The following is a 20,317-nucleotide window of genomic DNA, read 5'->3' as shown; positions in this document are numbered from 1 at the left end:
TGTGCTTCGAAGACAATCTTCCTCAATAACCCGGTGGCATGTCATTAAAATAGGGTGACAGAATAAGTATCATAACACCGCATGAAAAGTAATGGGCTCAAGATTTTTTACAATGCAGTTCTTTTCTCGAAGAAATTGGGAAAATGTGATATGCCTTTCAGCAGCAGCATCTGCACTGAAAGTCGGCTGAGATTGCCAACTTGCCAGGGCTACAAGTACAACGTAAAATGCGTACTTCGAGCGTGAGAGAAAAGGCGAGTATACTTCGTGTTACTCAAAGACGATCTGACACCTTCATAGAATTAATTTACTCATTCAATTTGTGTATTCGTGTGTTGGGCATTCTGCATACCGTGTAAAATTTGCAAAATCATGTATTCATGGTCTAGTTGCAACGTTCACGTACGTAACTACACGCACAGTCTTGTCGAAGACAAAAATGATTGCAGCATTGAGCCAAGGTGGCTAAAATCTGTTTTTTCTGTAGATACACTCATCCTCTGCTCCTCGCGTTCACTTTCGCGTGTGTCGCAGCAAGTGCCACAACATTCGAATATTACAGCGTTCTCCGGAATAACAAGGTAAAGGAGCTCCAGCCGAAGTGCCACACATTGCACGGGAGGATTGCTAGCTCGGAAATTCTACCCAATAAACCTCAAGTGTAAATTTCTTAAATGAAGCTACGTTTGGTTAAGTTACCTGCCAGCGAGTTTTATTATCGACTATTCCGCATGCAAAACATTGTCTATAAGTACTTACATATGTATGCATCTACTTCCCGATGCATAACCATAGTCTTACATATATGGCCCCTCCTTCGCATATGGGGATGACTCTCTCGTGACAGAGATGATGTGATAATCTCGTTCTTCATAAGAAACGTCACCTCGCTACTTGCATCAGTAAGCAATGAAACGTGGAGCGGAAGTGCACGTCCTTGCTCTTAGTGAGATACGGTGGCAGATCAGCACTGAGTACACTAATTATAGGGAATATAGGGAGTGCAGAAGATATAGGTATAGGAACAACCAGTCTGTTCCCTCGTAAGGTGACGAACTGCTTCCTGTACTAATAAAGGACAGTGTTAGTACAGTGGGGTCCCACGTGCAGAATAGCACACTAGGCTCTAGCCAGGTTAATTTTCCTGCCTTCCTTCTACACCCTTCCTTCCTAGTACAGTGAGGAGAAGGGTCCCGGTACTTCCCCAAAAGAAAAAATATTGTGTGCAATGATGCATTTGTCGGTGTATACGTCTGTGTTTGTGTGCGAGCGAATACATTCGTGCAACTGCCATCGTGTTCTACGTTTCTTGCTACAGTCGAACCCCGTTGTAATGAAGTAGTATCGGGACAGTAATTAGGTCCGTAATATCAGATATTCGTTGTAACAGTATACAGAGCTGAAAATCGGTTGAAACCAACCGGTAATCTCGCTCCCTCTAAATTGCTTGATACCAAAACGCATTATCTTAATCTTCGAACCTACTATAAACCAGGTAACCCTTATATTTCTCCTTGTGGCATTTCAAACTCAATGAATCAGAACATGAGACGAAAAAATACAACAGAAAAAAGTTCATTTGACAAAACAGGCCTGGGTTCCTATTTTTTCGAAGAGGGATGTGATCTGTGTACTATGGCTATTCACAGCACTGAGCAGGGTGAAGTTTCCACAGTGTACACGTACAACGGGCCCTTTTCTACTTCTGCCATTTCGGATGCCGGGAGTTTTTCCAAGCTTCTCAGCCTACTGGTCAAATATTTCTTCGTTATTTCTGATAGTTCGCGCATCTCTCGCAGTTCCACTTTCGTTGTAAAAGAATAAGCGTCATTGAAATGAAGCATGGTCAACCAAAGTTTATATTTAGTTCGCTATAGTCCATAATTTGTTATATCAGTGTTCGTTATAACGAGGCTCAGCTTTAGTTCTTTGAAAAAGAGGAAAATGGATGGGAAAAATGTTTCCACTCAAAACGAACCTCATCTTTCGCGTCGACGTCGTTGAGGAGCACAATGGTTTGCGACCCAGTGTCATACACAAGCTGCCAGAAGTCTTCGACCGTGATGATCAGTGGGTATTGGGTCACGATGTACGTGCGCCGACTCGCGTAGCCCTTGAGAGGGAAAGGGAAAAAATAAAGGTCAGGGGCCATTAGATGACTTTTTTACAAAACATCAAGACGTTTTTGAAATTGCAGCTGTACATTCCGGAGCGGAGATCATTCAGTAGCAAGGAAACAGAAATGGGAGCTTACGGACGCCTTGCTGAACGATGCCTCTATATAGGCCACCACTGTGGCTGACCAAAACTGGGAGGGTCTCTGGAGCTTTGATATAAAATTTGTACAAATCTTGAGCTGTCTGCGTTTAAAGCCAAGTTCACAATATACAAAAAGAAATGTCAGTTGCGCCATGATAACTGCACTGAAACGTTGCAGTGCTCACATGCCTCACATGCCTACAATTTTTCTTGCTTACTATCCGAATTTCTCTACTCAGCTTTTTGTTTTCTTTTTTGAGAAAGGGAGGTGACGTTAGTTTAGCCTCCCATTATCAGCTTCTCGGCCAATTCGCTGCATGGGTATGTAGTATGTACTATTTTCTTAAACTACCAGCCAATCCACAGGCTCGACAGTGTTGCATGAAGGAGATGCGATAGAAGATGCCTCAAGTTAACGTACCCCATGCCGTTACTTCCCAAAGATTGGGTTCAGTGAAAAGACCCGACCACACGCCGGGTGCAATGATTCTTACGTTGGTGTAGACGGCGTTGATATATACTGATGATGCGCCGGCGCCCAGGATCGGTCTTCCGTCATCATCTGGCGAGGAGGAAGGGAAAAAAATTCGGAAAAGGGACCTACTTACCCCCCTTTCACCGTAATATATGAGCTTGAATAAAGGAGGCCGCTAAACACTGACCAACATGACCTGTCAGTCGAATTAACGAAAAATTAATACGATGCTTACAGAGGACATGCATGTGACAAGTGTGTGGCGCCCCCCATCCCTGATATTCGTTGGCCGCTAAGTTCAGTGGCCCCACCAGGCTCGGTGGGCAACCTTGTGTGTGGCCGAGCAAATAAACACCTCCGAGCACGGCTGCTCGGGGGTCAGTCACCGTCACCACCAGCACGCTGCATGTCGTCTCTCGGCTGGAGGGTACCCCTACCCTCCCAGGTTCACGAACGCGGGCTAGATCGTGACACTGGCGACGAGGGAAGAAGCCCGCGGAGCGGCCGAAGCCACCGTGAACGCCGCCACCGAGAACGTCGAGACACCGCCCCCTCAAGCCAGCCGCCATTACGCCATGCCGCTGTACGGGAGGCTCGAGCCGTTCGAGGGTGAAGGGTCCGCCTGGCCGGTCTACGAGGAGCAAGTCGGCGTGTTTTTCCGGGCGAACGACACACCCGAGGCAAAACAGCGCGACATCTTCCTGGCCAGCTGCGGGACCCGCGTCTTCGCTCTCCTGCTCGACCTGCTCAAGCCGGCCACGCCGCACGACAAGTCGCTGGGTGAGCTGCTCGCGACGCTACGCTCGCACTACAGCCCGGCTCCGTCGACGCTAATGGAGCGTTTTCGCTTCAATAACCGGAGCCGCCGAGACGGAGAGACGCTCGGGCAGTTCGTCGCAGCGCTGCGAGGGTTGGCGAGCGGCTGCGCCTTCGGGGAGCAGCTCGACTCGCTGCTACGGGACCGTTTCGTCTGCGGCATCAACAACCCCGCCATGCAGACGCGACTCCTGGAGCTTCCCGACCCCTCGCTGGACGACGCCGTGAAGGCAGCGCTGGCGATGGAGGCTGCGGCCAAGGACGCGGGCGAGCTAGCGCGTGCGGCCGGCTCACCGTCGGCGGAGGCGGCGGTGAACAAGATGGCGGCACGGCATGGCAGGTGCAGTCGCTGCGGTGGTGACCACCCCCCTTCACAGTGCCAGTTCGCGGAAGCAGTGTGCTTCGCGTGCGGACGAACTGGGCACATTGCTCGGGCGTGCCGAGGGGGGACGACGGCGGACGGACGGAAGCAGCAGCCGGCGCCGAGCACAGGTTCCGCGCCAGCCCACGGCCGAGGGAGTCGGCGCAAGGGTAGGCGGCGGGGGCGTGCGGCAGCAGCTTCGGGTGCAGCGGCTAGGCTTCACGCCGTGGCCGAAGACCCGCAGATTTTCGACATGTGGCACGCGGCCACAGTGCAGCCGCCGGTGCCACCATACTGGCTGACTGTCGAAGTCTGCGGGCGCCCCATCTCCATGGAGCTGGACACAGGGGCCAGTGTGTCGGTCATGGCCGGGAAAGCCTTCAAGCGCACCTTCCCTGGCGTGGCTGTCGAGGCGTCGGGCGTCATGCTGCGCAGCTACTCCGGACAGCTCGCCCAAGTCGAGGGTAAAGCCCAGGTCAGCGTCCGCCTTGGCGACAGGGAGGCCACCCTTCCCCTGTACCTGACCAAGGGGCCGTCACCGACGCTGCTGGGCCGGAACTGGATCCAGGCGTTGGGCGTGAGGCTGCCTGAGTACCAGGAAGCAGTGCATGCAGTGGCAGACGTCCCCGGCCTCCTGACCAAGTTCGAGGCCCTGTTCCAGCCCGAGGTGGGGACATTCACCGGCACGGCGGCAAGCATTCAGGTGCCAGAGGGAGCACTGCCCCGTCCAGCCCGACTGCATGGACGGTGTCATCGAGCAGCTGCTGCACCGGCGAGAGGCCGGCACCAACGGCGGCGGGGTGCTGGGCACCAACGGCCGCCTGCTGCACCTGGTGGTGCTGGGTGCCAGGGCCAGCGCCCAGCAGGTGGCGCAGGCTATGCGGCAGGTGCTCCCGCAGTGTTTCCGGCTCGACAAGGCCCACTACGCGCTGGACTTCAGTATCATCGGCGGCGACGTGGGCCTGCCGCACAACTCGTTCCGCACGGAGCCCCTGCCCCAGGGCTGCCTGTGCGTGTACGCCTGCCAGCTGGGGCTGGAGTACATCCGCGAGAGCCTCGAGAAGACCCTGCTGGCCAACCTGGAGCAGGAGGACCAGCTGCCCTTCCACAGCCTGCCCCTGGTCATGGTGTTTGCGGGCCAGGGGGACTTCCTGCGCGAGGAGGGCATCAACCGGGCCAAGAGCCCGCAGTGCCCCTTCGTGGACGACGGCGGCGGCCTGGACCCCGTGCGGCTGGAGCAGGCGCTGTGCGCGCTGGTGGAGAGCATCGAGCGGCTGCACATCTACCAGGCGCTGCCCGCGGTCGCGGGGCCCCGGCTGGACATGCGGCTGATGCTGTGCATGGTGTGCGGGGACCCGTACGCACCCGAGCAGGTCCTGGCGCCCCTGCTGGCGCAGCCGGGCTGCCTGGCCACGGTCCCGCTGCACTGCCTCAGCCTGGACTCCTTCAAGGGGAGCCAGCTTCACCGACCGCTGCCAGCACAGCACCAGGGGCTGGTGCTACTCGCGCCACTGTGGCGCCACGCGCAAGTCCTTCGACACCGGGAAGGCTGACAGCTGGTGCGAGTGTGACACAGGCAGCACCTAATGCTGCCACAACGGCCTCGACACCTGTGCTCCGGCGGAGTGAGAGACTGCGGAGACCTCCGGACCGGTACTCGCCGGGGGGACAGGTGTTGTTTTGTGTTTGTGTAGGACAAACAAACTTGGGGGTGAGGGGTGTGACAAGTGTGTGGCGCCCCCCATCCCTGATATTCGTTGGCCGCTAAGTTCAGTGGCCCCACAAGGCTCGGTGGGCAACCTTGTGTGTGGCCGAGCAAATAAACACCTCCGAGCACGGCTGCTCGGGGGTCAGTCACCGTCACCACCAGCACGCTGCATGTCGTCTCTCGGCTGGAGGGTACCCCTACCCTCCCAGGTTCACGAACGCGGGACTAAATCGTGACAATGCAGGACTATTTAAGCATAACTTAAACAGATATGGCATGGCTAGTATGGCTTTTTTTCGTTCATGTTGTACTAATGTATCACGAAAGTTGACCGTGTCTGATGCTTTCAAGTACATGCTTTGAAAATAAAGTAACCAGGGTTGATGCGCTTACTCTGAGTATTGAAACCCTTGGTCTCCAATTCCTAATTCAAAATTTAAGAAAGTAAAGTGGTTAAAAGCGCGAGGGTTCCAGGTGGTTCGTAATCCATGAGTTACTTCTTCTCGTCCCTGGTCTATTTTTTTGCGCTGTGTAGCTCATTAAGGTGCTTGCTTGTAGGCATGCATGTTGTTCTAGAAAAAGTGTCCATTAGATCTTCACTGCCGCATTGCAAAGCGTCTAAACTCACCCAACATAAAAAGAAATCAATAAGACAGTCTACATGAAAGCAACCACCTACATGTGTTTTTGAGAGTTATGCCGGTAAGAGGTGATCATTATTCATTTAGCGCTTAAAAATGACTAATTAGGTGATTATTGACCGCTGGGCTAAAGTGTGAATGCGTAGCTGATTTGGGTGTTGCCACAAAGTAAATGCTAAAAAACCCGCGATTGATCATTTTGCAGCAAAGCTGTATACCTCTGCCCCGCAACGGTTTCATTTCCGTTGGCAAACATGCCAAGGCGCCAAAGCCTACGACGCAGGGCGCAAGCGTCAGGATAATCAGGCATACAGCATACAGCTCAGAATTCGTTTAAGGAAACCACAAGAAAAGCATCGATACCGCATTATGGATAAGGCGCCTGTGAACAATGGGACCCCTCCAGCATGTGTTCCTGGTAAAGATTATGTTTGCAAATTATCTTTGAAGGCTAGGCAGTACTAGTGTCACTAAATAGAGCAGTTCTTGCCCAAGACACCCAGCGCATGCCTAGGCAGGACCCAGCATTTGCTGCCAAAAAAGCCGAGTGTAGTGTCAGTAGATAAGGTATTAGAGTATCAAGTGAACAACGGCGGCCATTTTGGCGTTTATCAGTGTTGCGAGATTGCGCACCTATGACCTAGCCGTTCACTTCGACCGGGTTGTTTGTTAACAACACTACCGGTGATGCAGCAAAACGGCATCTTTGGACACCCTTCTGTTGCGGAAATGCCGTTACACGCGGTATCCCTGATTCGCATTCGGAACGACGTCAGTCGCGCGCAGCCGCAGAGCAGGTAGGGCAAGCTAAGCCTAGCAGGGTTGACGAACTAAGACGCATAAACAACAAAATGGCGGCGCCCATAAACCGTTCCAGTGTAAACAAATATCACGTAATGCGCACTGACCAATAATCATGGCGGCAGCACGGAACAATATGAGAAAAGAGTGCCGATACCCTGCACCCTTGCCTAATGACACTAGCCAAGCGCAAGCGACAAGCTTGCCGAAACAATGAGAAACATTTCACACCCTCCTCCATCACCATTTTTAGTGGTTTACAACGGCTTTGCTGGACATCCACTTTCGCAGGGCGGGATGGGGATAAATTGCTTTTTTTTTGCTCATTATGACTGCAGCGGTGTGGTGCGTGCTTACCACACCCTCACTTCAAAAGTATAGTGATTGACGATGTCGCTAATGGCCCAATGACATGACGCGGGTTGTGGCTGTCAAGCACGGGAGATATTCATGTTTTAGCACGCGCTTCCAACACAGTGTCTGTAAGAAGAAAAGGCCGCACCGTGAGAAGCACCACATGGAAATACAGAATTTGTTGGCACCCCACGGCATTTCACACTCCGGATGAAAGATGGTTAATTTCGATGTCGTTCATTTGTTCTAATCTTTCTTACCAGACATTCTGGCCCACAAATGATGACCACATGTTTTATACGGGTCACATGACTGCGCAAACGTTCTACTACGTGCTTAGAACGGCACCGTTGCGTTTGCCCTCGTGTCTTCTATAATAGGGCGTGTAGTCGTGATTACAGATCTCAAACCTTCTTTTTAGTGTTTGGTGTTTGCACTTTAATTGATTTCAAAACCTCACGTACAAGAAAACCCGGTAGCCGTAGTGGCTTTGACAGACCACGCTACGGCCGATTAGACTAGCGTAGCTGAAAAGCCCAGCCCGTAGTTTTGCCGGGTTCGACGCAATACCCACTCACGTACCGGGAAGGATCTCCATGGACCTGTTCTTGAGCCTGTTTTCATTGGTCAGCGCGAACTTGCACTTTTCGGGTGGTAGCGGAGGGGAGAGCTGCTTCAGTTTCTGCAATAGGAGGATTGAAGAGACAAAAAAAAAAGAATATAGTTCACGCGCGTTTTGCGGTAAAGTCTAATCACATGTAACACTTGGATCGGTGTAACAATTCCCACTTCTTTTCGCCCCTTTTCATGACAAAAATTGAAGTGGAGCCATTGGAGTGAGATTCTTAAACTATAGTAGTTGTTTTGTTTTATTGTAGGGTTTAACGCGCCGACGCAACGCAGGCGATGAGGCGCGCGTAGTGGAGGGCTCCGGATTAATTTTGACCGCCTGGGGATCTTTAACGTGCGCCGAAATCTTGCACACACTGGCGTTTTTTTTTTTTTTCGCCTCCATCAGAAAAGTCTTACACTATAGTAGGGTTGTGTGAAAAAAATGACACCTAGCAAGAGAAATTCGAACCAATAGAGTCAGGTTGCAATGGTATAGCACGCTGAAATTTGCCGCATGGTAAAATACTTTCTCCACGAACCCGTCGCTTTCTCCCCGACATCCAAGTGGATGAAGACATTCGTGTACAACCTTCTTCATTAAGGCCCCTCTAAATAGCATAGCCAAGCTACAAATTTGGGTGCCAATAATTTAGTGCTTTTTACCGTTAAGGCTGCAAAAACTAACATGCTAATCCAGCGATGAAACGTAGTTGACTCGAAGGAAATACAGGCAGGTGAGATTTCCTCCAAGATACCTACAAGTTTAAAATCACAACATCCAATTCAGATTCGCACATGTAATTTTAAGCTTATTTCTCTGCAACTTCAACAATTCCTTTCACTGTCATCTATGACAAATGTCTCTACTGATATTTCTTTGCACAGGACTCGCAATGGTGGTGATTGCGAGCCACGGAAGTTCTCTTTTAGTTCCCCCTTTTACTGGAGCAAAAGCACTCTAAGGTTGTTAGGACCAGTAAAGGATAAGTGTTGTGAGCATAACTGTTACCTACCCAAAGAGTAGCACATACCTGCCGATGTCTCTTTGACCGGTGATTCGGTCTTAGTCTGATGCAAACACGTTCAAGAGAACAAGCAAGACTCATTTGTCACCGTCGCTGTCCCCTAGCTCTAAAGAGTGACGTGCAGTCACGTGACAGAGTTTGTAAATATATACCAGTTGCGAAACTCCGCTTCGAAATGCGGGCCTTGTGAGCACCCCTGCCTCGTTGAAGCTGAGGTAAAAGTGTACTGGCACCGCATATAGGACACAAAAACAGAACTTTGCTATAGCAAAGTGAATGCTTATAAGCATTTACTTTATCACACAAACTAATAAAATAAAGCTTGCTTTCTAAATCAGGAAACGCTATATTAGGTACTGTTCGCTTATGCTTCCACGGTTTTTATTTTATGACTTAAAGCAGCATCCGCGAGCACTTTAGTGATACTTCTACTTTCTATCGACAGATGAAGGCTAGTCAACTTGCCCGTCTTGCTCGCCCTTGTTTGCAGCAGCGCCAGAGGCTAACCGGGGACCGGTTTTTGATTCATAGGGTCTATGGGGAGTTTTACAACCGCTGTATATTGAGTAGCTCTGGTCACGGGACACATGGCGCAGTGGAGGAGGCGATCGGTCTCCCCCTAGGTGTGATTGACATTATCATGCAGTGGTAGGTTTTCAAGATGAGGAAAAAAAAAGCGTAGGCGCACCTCGTACTGCAGCTCGAGATCGGTGTTCTTGGTGCCCGGCTTGTCCTGCTTGATGCGGTTGAAGTACGGCAACAACTTGTCCTGCGGTTGCCGCGTGGGCTCCCCGAACAGACGCTCCAGGAGGGCTTCGTGCACAAACTCGTACTGTTCCTGAATACGGGGAAAGCAAACGCAGTGGGAGGGGACAGAACAAAATTAAATCCTGTCCCACCGAATATGAAATGTGCTGAAACACCGGAGCTGTGGTTGTATTGTGTCGGCTCGAATCAAAGGGGCTCTCGCCGGAGAACGACAGCGGCGTCGCCGCGCAAATTGTACTATTCGCGCAAAGTAATCGGCAGCTAGACGTCAGCGGCGGAAGGCTCCCTCCCCTAGCAAAAGGGAAAGAAACCCGCCCCTGCCAGACAACTTCGGTGTCTATTAGGCGGTCTGGTAACCGGTTTCTGCGAGGCCACCTGTGGGTATAAAAAAATTAGCAGTGGCTCAGCTCGGCTATGCCAGGATATACGTAGCATAAGCTAAGATTCAGCAATCCAATCCAGTCCAGTCCAGTCCAGTCCAGTCCAGTCCAGTCCAGTCCAGTCACTGCTCCTCGCGCATGCGCAGCACGGCTCTCCAGGAGCCACGCTAAACGGCTATCAAGCGGCTCCGGCGCAGCGTCAGACTTGGCTAATGCGCAACGGAGGCGCACAGCTCCAGTACGTCTGCAGTGGCTATCACGTCACTCCTCTGGAATGCGCAGACCGGCGAATGTGCAGACCTAATCCTCTACACACCCGTACACCAATTGGATTGGAAATCCAATCCAGTCCAATCCAATTTAATCCAATCCAAATCCCAGCCAAGCCAAGCCAATCAAAATGAAATCCAATGCTCTTCGCGCTTGCGCAGCATGGCCCTTCAGGGTCCACGCGAAACTGCTCAACCTCGGCCAGTGTAGCTTACGCTACAAAACCTGCACCTACCCCTGTGTGACGCACGCCCTTCCACAGACGGACGAACAGGCTCCACCTACGACAGCTCCGCTGTTAAGACACAAACGGCGAAGACGCAGTCAACAAAGTGACGTGCACAGATCGACGTAGGCGAATCGAATGCCGCGGCGTTTCCTCTGTAAGCATTTATCTACAGTGCTCTCGTTACCAGAAAGATCGGTTTATATCGAGAACATGTATATTAAACAAGAATGGTCTGAGAAAGCGACCGCAACGCAGCACGCTTTCCTTATCCAAATAGGATTGGCGGTGCGGCGTCCAAAAAAAAAACAGTAAACACACGCCTCACTTAGCACTCAAGATAACATAACCGGACACGGTCAGGCACTGGTAAAAAACAAACAAACAAGACAAGAGGCATTGTTCGGGGAAATAACAATTATACTGACAAGCAAAAACTGTGCGTAATCATGGCTGAGCTTTCCTTCATAATACAGTGCGTTCGGCAAGCTGTGTTTTAGCAACGTTTTAACTCACGTGTTCTTGCAGGTCGTCGCTATTGAGAACGCGAACACTGCTGACAAGAATCAAGCACGCATAGTAAAACACGTTGTTGGACAAGTTGGTGCATGCTGTTGTAAAAACAGTTGAGCGCGAGGGACACGATGAAAAAGAAGCAGGAAGATGGGGAGGGAAACGCTTGTCTCGCTGTCCTACTTCGTCGTTGTGTTGTGCTGTCCTGGCTGACACTACGTTCTTCGTTGACCTCGGTGGTAGAAGAACTTGGCCACTGAACCACTGAGGTGGGCAAAATTGATTTCGAACTAAGCACAGCACATGTTTAACGGCTGGGCTCTGCCCATACAGCTGTGCGGCAGGCTCTGTGGATAGTTAGCCGCCAAAAGTCACTCTGGAGCGCACGTAAATACTCGTCAATCTCTTTGCCGATGGTTCCGAGCAACATCCGCAGTGTTTCTTCATAACCAGTTGGATGAGTGAGTGGCTTACCAGAGTCTCGACGAGGTTGACTCGCTGCTGTCGCAACTTGTACAGCAGCCCCATGACGTCGACTCGCTTTTCGGCGCGCGCCATTGCCAGGGCGGCCTCAAGAAGGACGATGGTGCCCGTGCGGCCAACGCCAGCACTGCGAATGACGAAGACAGGTTTCACAAGGATCTAAGAACAGGGTCATTAAGTGCACAAACACCAAAAGAAGAAAGCATCAAGTTTGAACACGAATGCAACATGTACTTTGATGAGAATAAAGTATTAAATCACGGTGAAATGCGGTCAGGTGCTCCTAAATAAATCATGACCTAAGCTAGTCATTACCACCGAGGAAACTTTGAAAATTTTATGACGTTGCTCAGATACTTACCATAATCCCTACTTTCAAAATTTTCAACCTAATTTTTAGTGTTCCTGTGTGGCTCCCGTAGTCCCGTGCATGATAAGAACTTCGAACAACTTATATAGTGTCACTATATAAGGTATATGAGCCCCGCAACTGAGGCACGCAAGTCATCAACGGCGGCCATTTTGGTGTTTATCAGTGTTGCGAAACTGCCGCATCTAGGGCCTCGCCGCTAACTTCGACCGGGTCGTTCGTTAACCCTGCCGAAGATGCAGCAAAACGGCGTCTTTGGACACTCTCTGCTGCTGAAACGCTGTTACACGCGTTATATTTGATTCGCATTCGGAACGACGTCACTCGCGTGCAGCCGCAGAGCAGGTAAGACAAGCTAAGCCTGGCAGAGTTGACCGACAAAAACGCATAAACAACAAAAGCACGGACCGCAGCATATTGAATCATCAGTTACCAACAACAAAATGCCCCCATTCGGTAACATCTTGGCTGAATTGTTGCCAGACCACTGGTGCGCTCTACGCTAAAAGAGCGAAGGCGAGGCAATGAGTGTCATTACCCAAACATACCTGCCGTACTGTTTCGTGGAAAGTTTTTTCTTCTTTGAGCTATTTTACTGCTTCTTACAAAACCTCAAATTAATAAAAGTTTGCAATTGCACAGGTTGCATTTGATGAAATAACAAAACCCACCTAAGGCTTACGCACTGCCGTGGGTTATCGAAACAAGCAACCATCTCACTGTTCCTACCTGCATTCTCGGCGATCAGGGTTATAAATACTTTGTCGCCGTTTCAATGTTTAGTTGTGGCTTGTGATCATGCGGACATGTGAAAAGTGTACTATATGTTGTGGTGTATATGTGTGTATGTTGTGGGTTGTGCGTTGGCAGTACCTTTAATGAAGTGTATGTCACTGTGTTGTGCTATGTTTCTTCCCAATATGTGCCCGCCCACATGCGGCCTCGGTGATGTTGGCTATAATAAGATACGTTATCCAGAAAGGAATGCCCACTGATGAAATGCCCACTGATGGTGATGCTTAGCAGCTGCCCCTCCTCACCCCTACTTTTTTTTTGCGTCATCTATCGGTCATTTTAAAACGTTTAAGATTGCTTTACTTCGAGCACGCTAGAGGGCGAGCATTGTCGTCTCCCTGGGCACCAATGTTGGAGCCCGTCCGATACAAAGGGTACGACCACAGATCATCATCATCATCATCATCATCGATCAGACGGGTGCGACAGCGACGGATACATTTTTCGTGTTGCCTGCATTGCCTTTGCGCTGAGATTTACGATTGCAGACGATCCGCGTTTTGATGCACCGGTTGTAGCAAGGTAAGACGACTAACAACAACTGATTGTTCTCAAACGGCCGCATTGGATGCTTGTGATCTCGTGTGCGGTGAACGGCGGGGTTACGAGCCTTTCGGAAATAAAGGCGGCATTTTGAAAGCAATCAGTATGACTTCTGCTATGTTTACGGCGGCGCGTTCGCTCTGAACGAGTAGGTGGGGCGCGCAGCGAGACGAATGCAAGAAGTCGCGCATATACGGTTGGCGACATCGCTTGTTAATCGCAGTTCTGGTGCTCGGTAGGTAATTTCTTGGTTATTTTAGCGCATTTTAAGCGCACACAACCGGAGTAACCTACGTATTTGTACTTCCTCGATTCTCAAACCGATCAGCTCGCTAGGCCTTTCTCGCATGACAAGCCTTGCTCGGGTGACGCTGCCAGGGGAGGAACGCACCTCCATTAGCTCACGAAAGGGGGAAATCTTCCTCCACTCCTAGGGGGAGAAACTCGCTCCTCCCTCTTAAAGGGAGAATCTTTCTACCTCTTAGGGAGCAATATATGATACATTCCTGTTTCACCTTTAAGGGAGAAACTACCACACCCTTTTTTCTTAGAGTGTAGTGGCATTGAACTAACATGCACCTTGCCAAGGCATAACTTATTACAGACAGAGCATTTTGAACCGCGTTTCACTGTATATGCACGATCATAAGTATACGATCGCATTGTACAGGCGGCTAGTGTAGCAGAGACGTCGCGCTCACCTGCAGTGAAGTAGCAAGGGTGCCTTGCTGGACGGAGCGTGAGCCTTGGCCATCTCGACCATCTCTACGAGGGAGAGGGGGTGCGCTGGGACGCCGTGGTCAGGCCAGGCCGTGTAGTGGAACTGTTTGACCACACGCTTGGACGGCGACCCGGACTGCGAGGGGGGCCGGAGATGGAGAATTCTCAGTTAGACATGCATCGAAGTAAACAGCTGCAGGGTGACGTGTACATCTGATATTTTGTGGTGTGATGTGCTGTGATGTGAAATTGTGCCAGTGGACGACGTGTGCATACACATTGCGTCGATCTTTTTACGAACAGCGGAGCTGTTGTACAAGCCTCAAGTTCGCCGTTCTCCAAGAAAATACCGAGCGCTCGTGAGTGCGTGCCTCGCGGCGACTGCCGAGCGTCCCCGGCTCGCGCGTGGCTTTAGCAAAAAAAAAATAAGACAAGAAAGTGATGCGCTGTTGTCAAGCGCCACCGCGCATGTAGAAAAAATACACCAGCGCTAATGCTCAAGATGCAAAAACAGGGAGAGGTGAATGCGGCCGGCCGTCGCATTATCTAGAAGAAATTATGGATGATTGGAGACAGGGCTACGAGTGTGCCACTCCCTCCCGAGATGACTTCAAGATCCCGCCACCGCTGCCTCGAGTCCATGACGAAGAGCTGGTGGCAGTCTACAATGCTGAGGATGACTTTGCATCCACCACTCGCCGCGAAGAAGACTACAACGACATCTTCGATGCATATGACGACGATTACTAGCACGGCAACTATGCAAATAAACAATAATACTGAAACTTAACTCTGTGTCCAGCCGTGCTCCCCTACAACAACTTCGTCATTCAGGTCTTGCGCATGAGTGCAAGCTTCCCTGAATTTTCTTGTAAAGAAATCGTATTTCTTGATGAAAACTAACCGGTTGGTGACTACTTGCGTGTTTGAGGGAATGGTTTTTCCTTCTGTTTAATCTGTGTAGACATGTGTTCCGTGTAGACATGACAGCAGTAAACATGCACGTGGAAAATAAACTCAGTCTGTCCGTCTGCGCTGTGTCCTTCGTTTCAGTTTTTTTTTTTTTTTTTTGCAGGCGCGCGTTTTATCTTGGTATGTCAAAAGACCAGCTATCCCCTCAGACGGTTTTGATAAGCTAAGGAGTAGCTTATCCAAAAAGCATTCTTTTCATCCCCCCCCCCTTCCCCCCCCCACACACACACGTCTTGCGCGCCGTCAACATCACGGAAAAAAAAAACGCTTAGTTGTTAGGGGCTGTGGGGCACCTGCATTTAAGCTACTGAGTACAAAAGTAAACACTGCTCCTACATTACTTCGATTTTATGCGTTCATTTGTTCATTTGCAGTGACGGAAGTGATCGGAACGAAGTAAAAAGCGAATGGGGCAAGTCGCACCTTATGGACCTTGAAGGTGCGGATGGTGTAGTCGACGAAGGCCTCCTCCGACACCAGCGTCACCATGATGTCTCCGTACTTGCTGCAAGTTTCGGGCCAGTACCGCTCAACCTTGCGCTGCGAGTGGGCGGCAGTAAAGAGGACGCTGACGTCATTATGCGCCACCCGCAAAACGGTGTCGCTTTCCTGCTCCAAAAAACGTTAGTTATTTGGTCTTTCTCCAGAAAAAAACTACAGAAGGAGAATGTCAGCCTGGGTATCTTCATATTTTTTCTAAGTTTTAAGAAAATAAAATGAAAATTTGGAGCCATTCCACTCGTGAGGTGGATGACCAGCGAAGTTTTATAAAATACAGGCCACATTTTTGTCAGTCATCCTTTGCTAATGGTGGTGACTGATGCTTCGTGATTGCTTAATTCAACTTGGAAAAACTGGAGTTTTATTTTAGCAGACAAGTCTGGGCAGTCCGTTTCCCTCCCGTAGAAACCCATGCACTGACAGCAGACGGGACTGCCGCAACCTTTACAACTTCACCGAGAAATAGCTAATTGGTCGCGGGTTCGATTCCCGGCCGCGGGGGCCGCTTTTCTGATGGAGGCGAAAAGCAAAAACGCCCGTGTGTACGATATTTCGGCGCACGTTAAAGATCCCCAGGTGGTCAAAATTAATCCGGAGCCCTCCACTACGGCGCGCCTCACCGCCTGCGTTGCGTCGGCGCGTTAAAACCCCACAATCAATCAATCAATCGAGAAATAGCTAATTAAGCGAAGTAAATGAAACTCGTCTTAATGATAAAGTCGTCTTAGCGGATCATTACCACATACTTTGTTGCGGAATAGTCGTAATAAAACAACGGCTACAGTCGTTTTCTGTAACCGCACACATCCTCCCGTGGATGCCTAGAATTCTTTAACGTTTGCAACTTCACTTTGGACTAACTAATTACGACAAGTAAATGATACTCGTCGTATAGAGTCATCTTAGCGGCCATTTTTATTTAAATGTTTTCTTGGAAGGTACCCATAAAGAGGGAGGTACAGCCGTTTTCTGCTGAGCATTCATGACAAAGTTGGCTTTGCCACAAGGCGTTTTTGCCCCCACAGGGAAAAAAAACACACACACACACAAAGAACCGTAGCCGTATAAAGGCTTCGAGAAATAGTTCACCAAGAGGACTATACAATTTACCTAAGGATGAAATAAACTATAAGTTAAACGATAAAATTTAAAAAGCAAGGGAGGAAGAGTGCATGAGAAGAGAAACAGAGTCAGAAAATTTAAAATAACCTTGAATGTAGGAATTGTGCGTTCACTAAGAGTTGAAAGAACTCACGGAGATTCCTGTCGTTATCTTGATAGGCTGCAGATGTTCCAGTTCATCCAGAAAGCAGAGAGAGTCAGAGAGAGATAGAGAGAGAGCCAGAGAGAGGAGGGAGGGAGGGAAAGAGACAGCACGCAGGTTACGTCAACGTAAGAAGCGCGGAGAAAAAAGAGAAAACGCGATTCTCTGAAGCACTTCTCTCGGGAGAGTCGGATGTGCCCTCGCACCTTTCCTTCTTCCACCAGGTTGGCGGCCATGATGAACTTGCAAACTTCTTCCTGCCAGATGAGCCGCCAGAAGTCGGACACCGTCTTCTCCACGGGTCCTGAAAAGATGACAGTAGGTTCCGCTCCGTCAGTAACAAGCATGGGTCTGGCGCTCCACGTAAAAAAAAAATGAACATGAGTATACGGGGGGGCGGAGCTCTAATTTTGGGATTTGACTCGCCGAGCCAGCGCTGATTAAGCCAAGCCTGAGTGCATGCACCCATTAGTCACATTCCGAGAAATCACGCAGCACTACAGGCTTTCCCGTAAAACATACCACTCCTCGCGCCAATCGCTACCGAGGGTCCAGAAGAGATTATTACGCGCTCCTCAGTTTGGTAGCTTTTATTATATAAAGTTAGTATAAAAATAAAAATGTAAAAATAGGATAAAAAGATGCAGAAAAAAGAGAAGGCAGGATGCTAATGAACCTAAAGAAAGAAGTTAACACGACCAGTCCACACATCCTGAAAAAAAGGTAACAAGCTATAGTTACCAAATCAAGTAAAATCGACACCAATGCATTAACGAAGCAGCAAGTCGGAAAAGGAAAGCTTAAGCAGACACAGAAGGAAAAAGAGCCACATGCCCCCACCGCGTGCCACCAGCAGTATTTTGCTGAAGCAATTTCGTTGATGCAGGCAGCGATGCGCGACACCAGTTGGTGCAACGCATCCCCTTATCGCATCCCGTACAGGTCAAGGTCTGCTTACATATCTGGCACGAGAATTCCCTTTGTTTAATCACAACTCTGGAAGCACCGCCACGCTTTGTTGAAAGGCTGACCCAAGTACAGTTCAAGCGTGTCGAAAAACAGGTGCCCATCTCTACCTGTAAATAGGTTCGTTTTATGCCAACGGGGGTTCTATCGCTTATAAAAAAAAAAGAAAAGAAAAGCGCTGGGAAGTGAACTTTCCGGCCACTTTTCCAGGGCAAATTCGTGCCCCCGCGCATATGTATTTCTGCGCGCCAGAAAATCGCGCGCTTCACGTGAACACGAAAGATAATGTTCCTGTTGAAGTTGCAGAAGTGTATTCAAATAGTGGTTAAAAAGATCAGATGTGCATATGAACACAGATTTCGGTGACACGACGCATACATCAATACACAGATGGGCAGACCAACACGTGGAATGTGCAAACAGATGTTCAAATCAGAGCGTGACATTCAAATAAAACAATAAAAACTGGTAAGTTATAACGTGCAGCTCCAGTTAGGCTTTCAGAATACACGCAGAAATTCGCAAATATTGCAAAATTTTATATTATTACGTGATACTATAGCAGTTCGTAAACCAGGGAATGTTTTTCAGTTCTATATATTATAACATTTTTTAAGCGAAAAAAATTTAATCTTAAGGCATCCTCACATATATCAGTGTTTCGTTACCCGCAAGAACATTTCTGCACCCGACAAATGCTTCGAATTCCATCCAGATTTCACAATTTAAACCAGATGTGAACACTTTGTCTAATTTAAATTGTCTAATAAATGCGTTTCATATGATTTAAATTAATTAAACGACCCGTTTTTTTTCTCCCAATGCCGTTTTGGATGAAAGTGCAGTTTCATGTCTTTTTTTTTCAATTCGGAAATTTCAATAATTTGTGTCATGGAAAAAGATAGAAACTTCAAATTTCTCTCCCCTGCAGTTTTTATGGTTTCTTTATTTAGGTGCAACAATTTCCGTTAATATTATTTCCACGGTCACTAAAACCTGTCCGTCAATTTAAATCACGACCATGGTGATCAAGACCAGCGACGTGGCGGCGGCGACGACAAGGTGAAAGTAGCGCCACGCCGCTAGCGGCGGTGAAAATTATCCCTGTGATGGCTGTGCTGGGGCCGCGCTCGCTGGCAGTTCCGAAGTATAGTTGGTCGTGATCTACATACCCCTCAGAGCAACAGTAGAAGCAAAGGCTACTAAACCGAGGGCACAGTTTCAGGATAGCTTTTTCAATTATATGCACTGACATGACATTGGCTCTAGTGAGATTTTTTCCACCTAGCCTTCAGAAGACGTTTGATTCAAGGTATGAATCCTATAAAGACCCAGCATAATATATACATAATAAATGTGTAATTTTTAGCACTGACCTTGAGTGCAGATGTAGGCTTTGGGCTTGTGGTATCCCTGCGCGCAGTGCGTGGAGGCAAAAAGAGGTTGTTAATTAGTTTGCAAGGAATTAGAGCACTGTCAGCCTACGACAACGGAAAAATAATACGCTCCAAATTTTGGAATAATAGCTGTTTGATTTTTATTTAGTTTTCGTTTTTTCCCATTCTACGATTGTGAGGTTTATATTATTATACAGTGGACTCCCCTTCAGACGAACTCAGTTAAGACGAACCCTATGGTTAAAAAAGACATTTTTTGCTCTCTTGTAACATCCACAACGCAAAAAAACTCCGCTTAAGACAAATTCCTGAAAATACCAAAAAATTTTTGCGGTCCCTTCGAGTTCGTTCTAAGTATACTGTAATTCCTTCCCTGACATGTTCTAAACTGCTACAAACACTTGTGGAAAAATGAAGAGATGGCAGAAACTTTGAAAACATTTTGACAAAAATATTTTTTTTCTGGAAAGTTGCTCTAATGCGCACAATTAAAAAACTTCCCCAACCCTTAAACTAAAGAACCTCAGTTCAACTAGCGCAGCGTTGTGTTCTACTTAGGTCACCAACATAGCTCGCAGCTGAAACACAGTGCACTTACGCTGATATAGTTCGCGTTGATGTAATCCGACGAAGGGTCATTCTTGAGTGGATGCAGAATGACCCTGGTGTCGTCATCTGCAACCAGCAAAACAAATTCAAGAAGAAGATGATGATGCGAAGCCAAAACATGCGCTTATCCTATTTATCAAACCAAAGCGTGGTGGCAAAGCGCGGTAGCGAAAATAAATAAATAAATAAAATAGCGATTTCACGGGGCTTCTTTTTTATTTTAATTTTTTTTTCTTCCCGCCTTTGCGGATTTTTTAAATGTTTGCATGCACGGGAAATGCTTTTTTTTCTAACGACACAATACCGCGCATTCTTGTCAATGCTGCGGATACGAATAATTACGTCAGGCTACTTTTTTATAGCGAATCTTTCAAGACCGGACCAGTGATCTAGATCAGATGTCGGCAACCTTATGAGATGGAGGGCCAAGTTGCATGAAGCCGGCACGGCGGAAGGCCGGACGGCAAATCGGGTGGGGGGTATGGAGG

General features: G+C 48.8%; 1 protein-coding gene across 3 annotated transcripts in view; it reads right to left on the bottom strand.

The window, feature by feature from the left end:
• Positions 1 to 20,317, bottom strand: part of LOC144162378 (receptor-type tyrosine-protein phosphatase mu-like) — a 193,380-nt gene that overhangs the window by 22,226 nt on the left and 150,837 nt on the right. For 2 of the 3 annotated variants that reach the window (XM_077692880.1, XM_077692879.1), the window contains exons 5-15: positions 19,819 to 19,895; positions 19,200 to 19,236; positions 17,064 to 17,161; positions 16,849 to 16,875; positions 15,516 to 15,632; positions 14,102 to 14,256; positions 11,684 to 11,819; positions 9,741 to 9,890; positions 7,998 to 8,097; positions 2,754 to 2,821; positions 1,979 to 2,113 (exon numbers count right to left, since the gene is read on the bottom strand). In XM_077692880.1, the coding sequence (XP_077549006.1) occupies positions 1,979 to 2,113; positions 2,754 to 2,821; positions 7,998 to 8,097; positions 9,741 to 9,890; positions 11,684 to 11,819; positions 14,102 to 14,256; positions 15,516 to 15,632; positions 16,849 to 16,875; positions 17,064 to 17,161; positions 19,200 to 19,236; positions 19,819 to 19,895 (1,100 nt within the window). The remainder of the gene's footprint in view (positions 1 to 1,978; positions 2,114 to 2,753; positions 2,822 to 7,997; positions 8,098 to 9,740; positions 9,891 to 11,683; positions 11,820 to 14,101; positions 14,257 to 15,515; positions 15,633 to 16,848; positions 16,876 to 17,063; positions 17,162 to 19,199; positions 19,237 to 19,818; positions 19,896 to 20,317) is intronic. The other variant, XM_077692881.1, reaches the window with a different exon arrangement.

Source organism: Haemaphysalis longicornis, unplaced genomic scaffold (genome assembly GCF_048455015.1).
Source record: "Haemaphysalis longicornis isolate Haplotype H1 unplaced genomic scaffold, Haemaphysalis longicornis Haplotype H1 scaffold_12, whole genome shotgun sequence".
Classification (NCBI taxonomy): domain Eukaryota; kingdom Metazoa; phylum Arthropoda; class Arachnida; order Ixodida; family Ixodidae; genus Haemaphysalis; species Haemaphysalis longicornis.
This window is presented reverse-complemented; position numbering and strand designations above follow the sequence as displayed.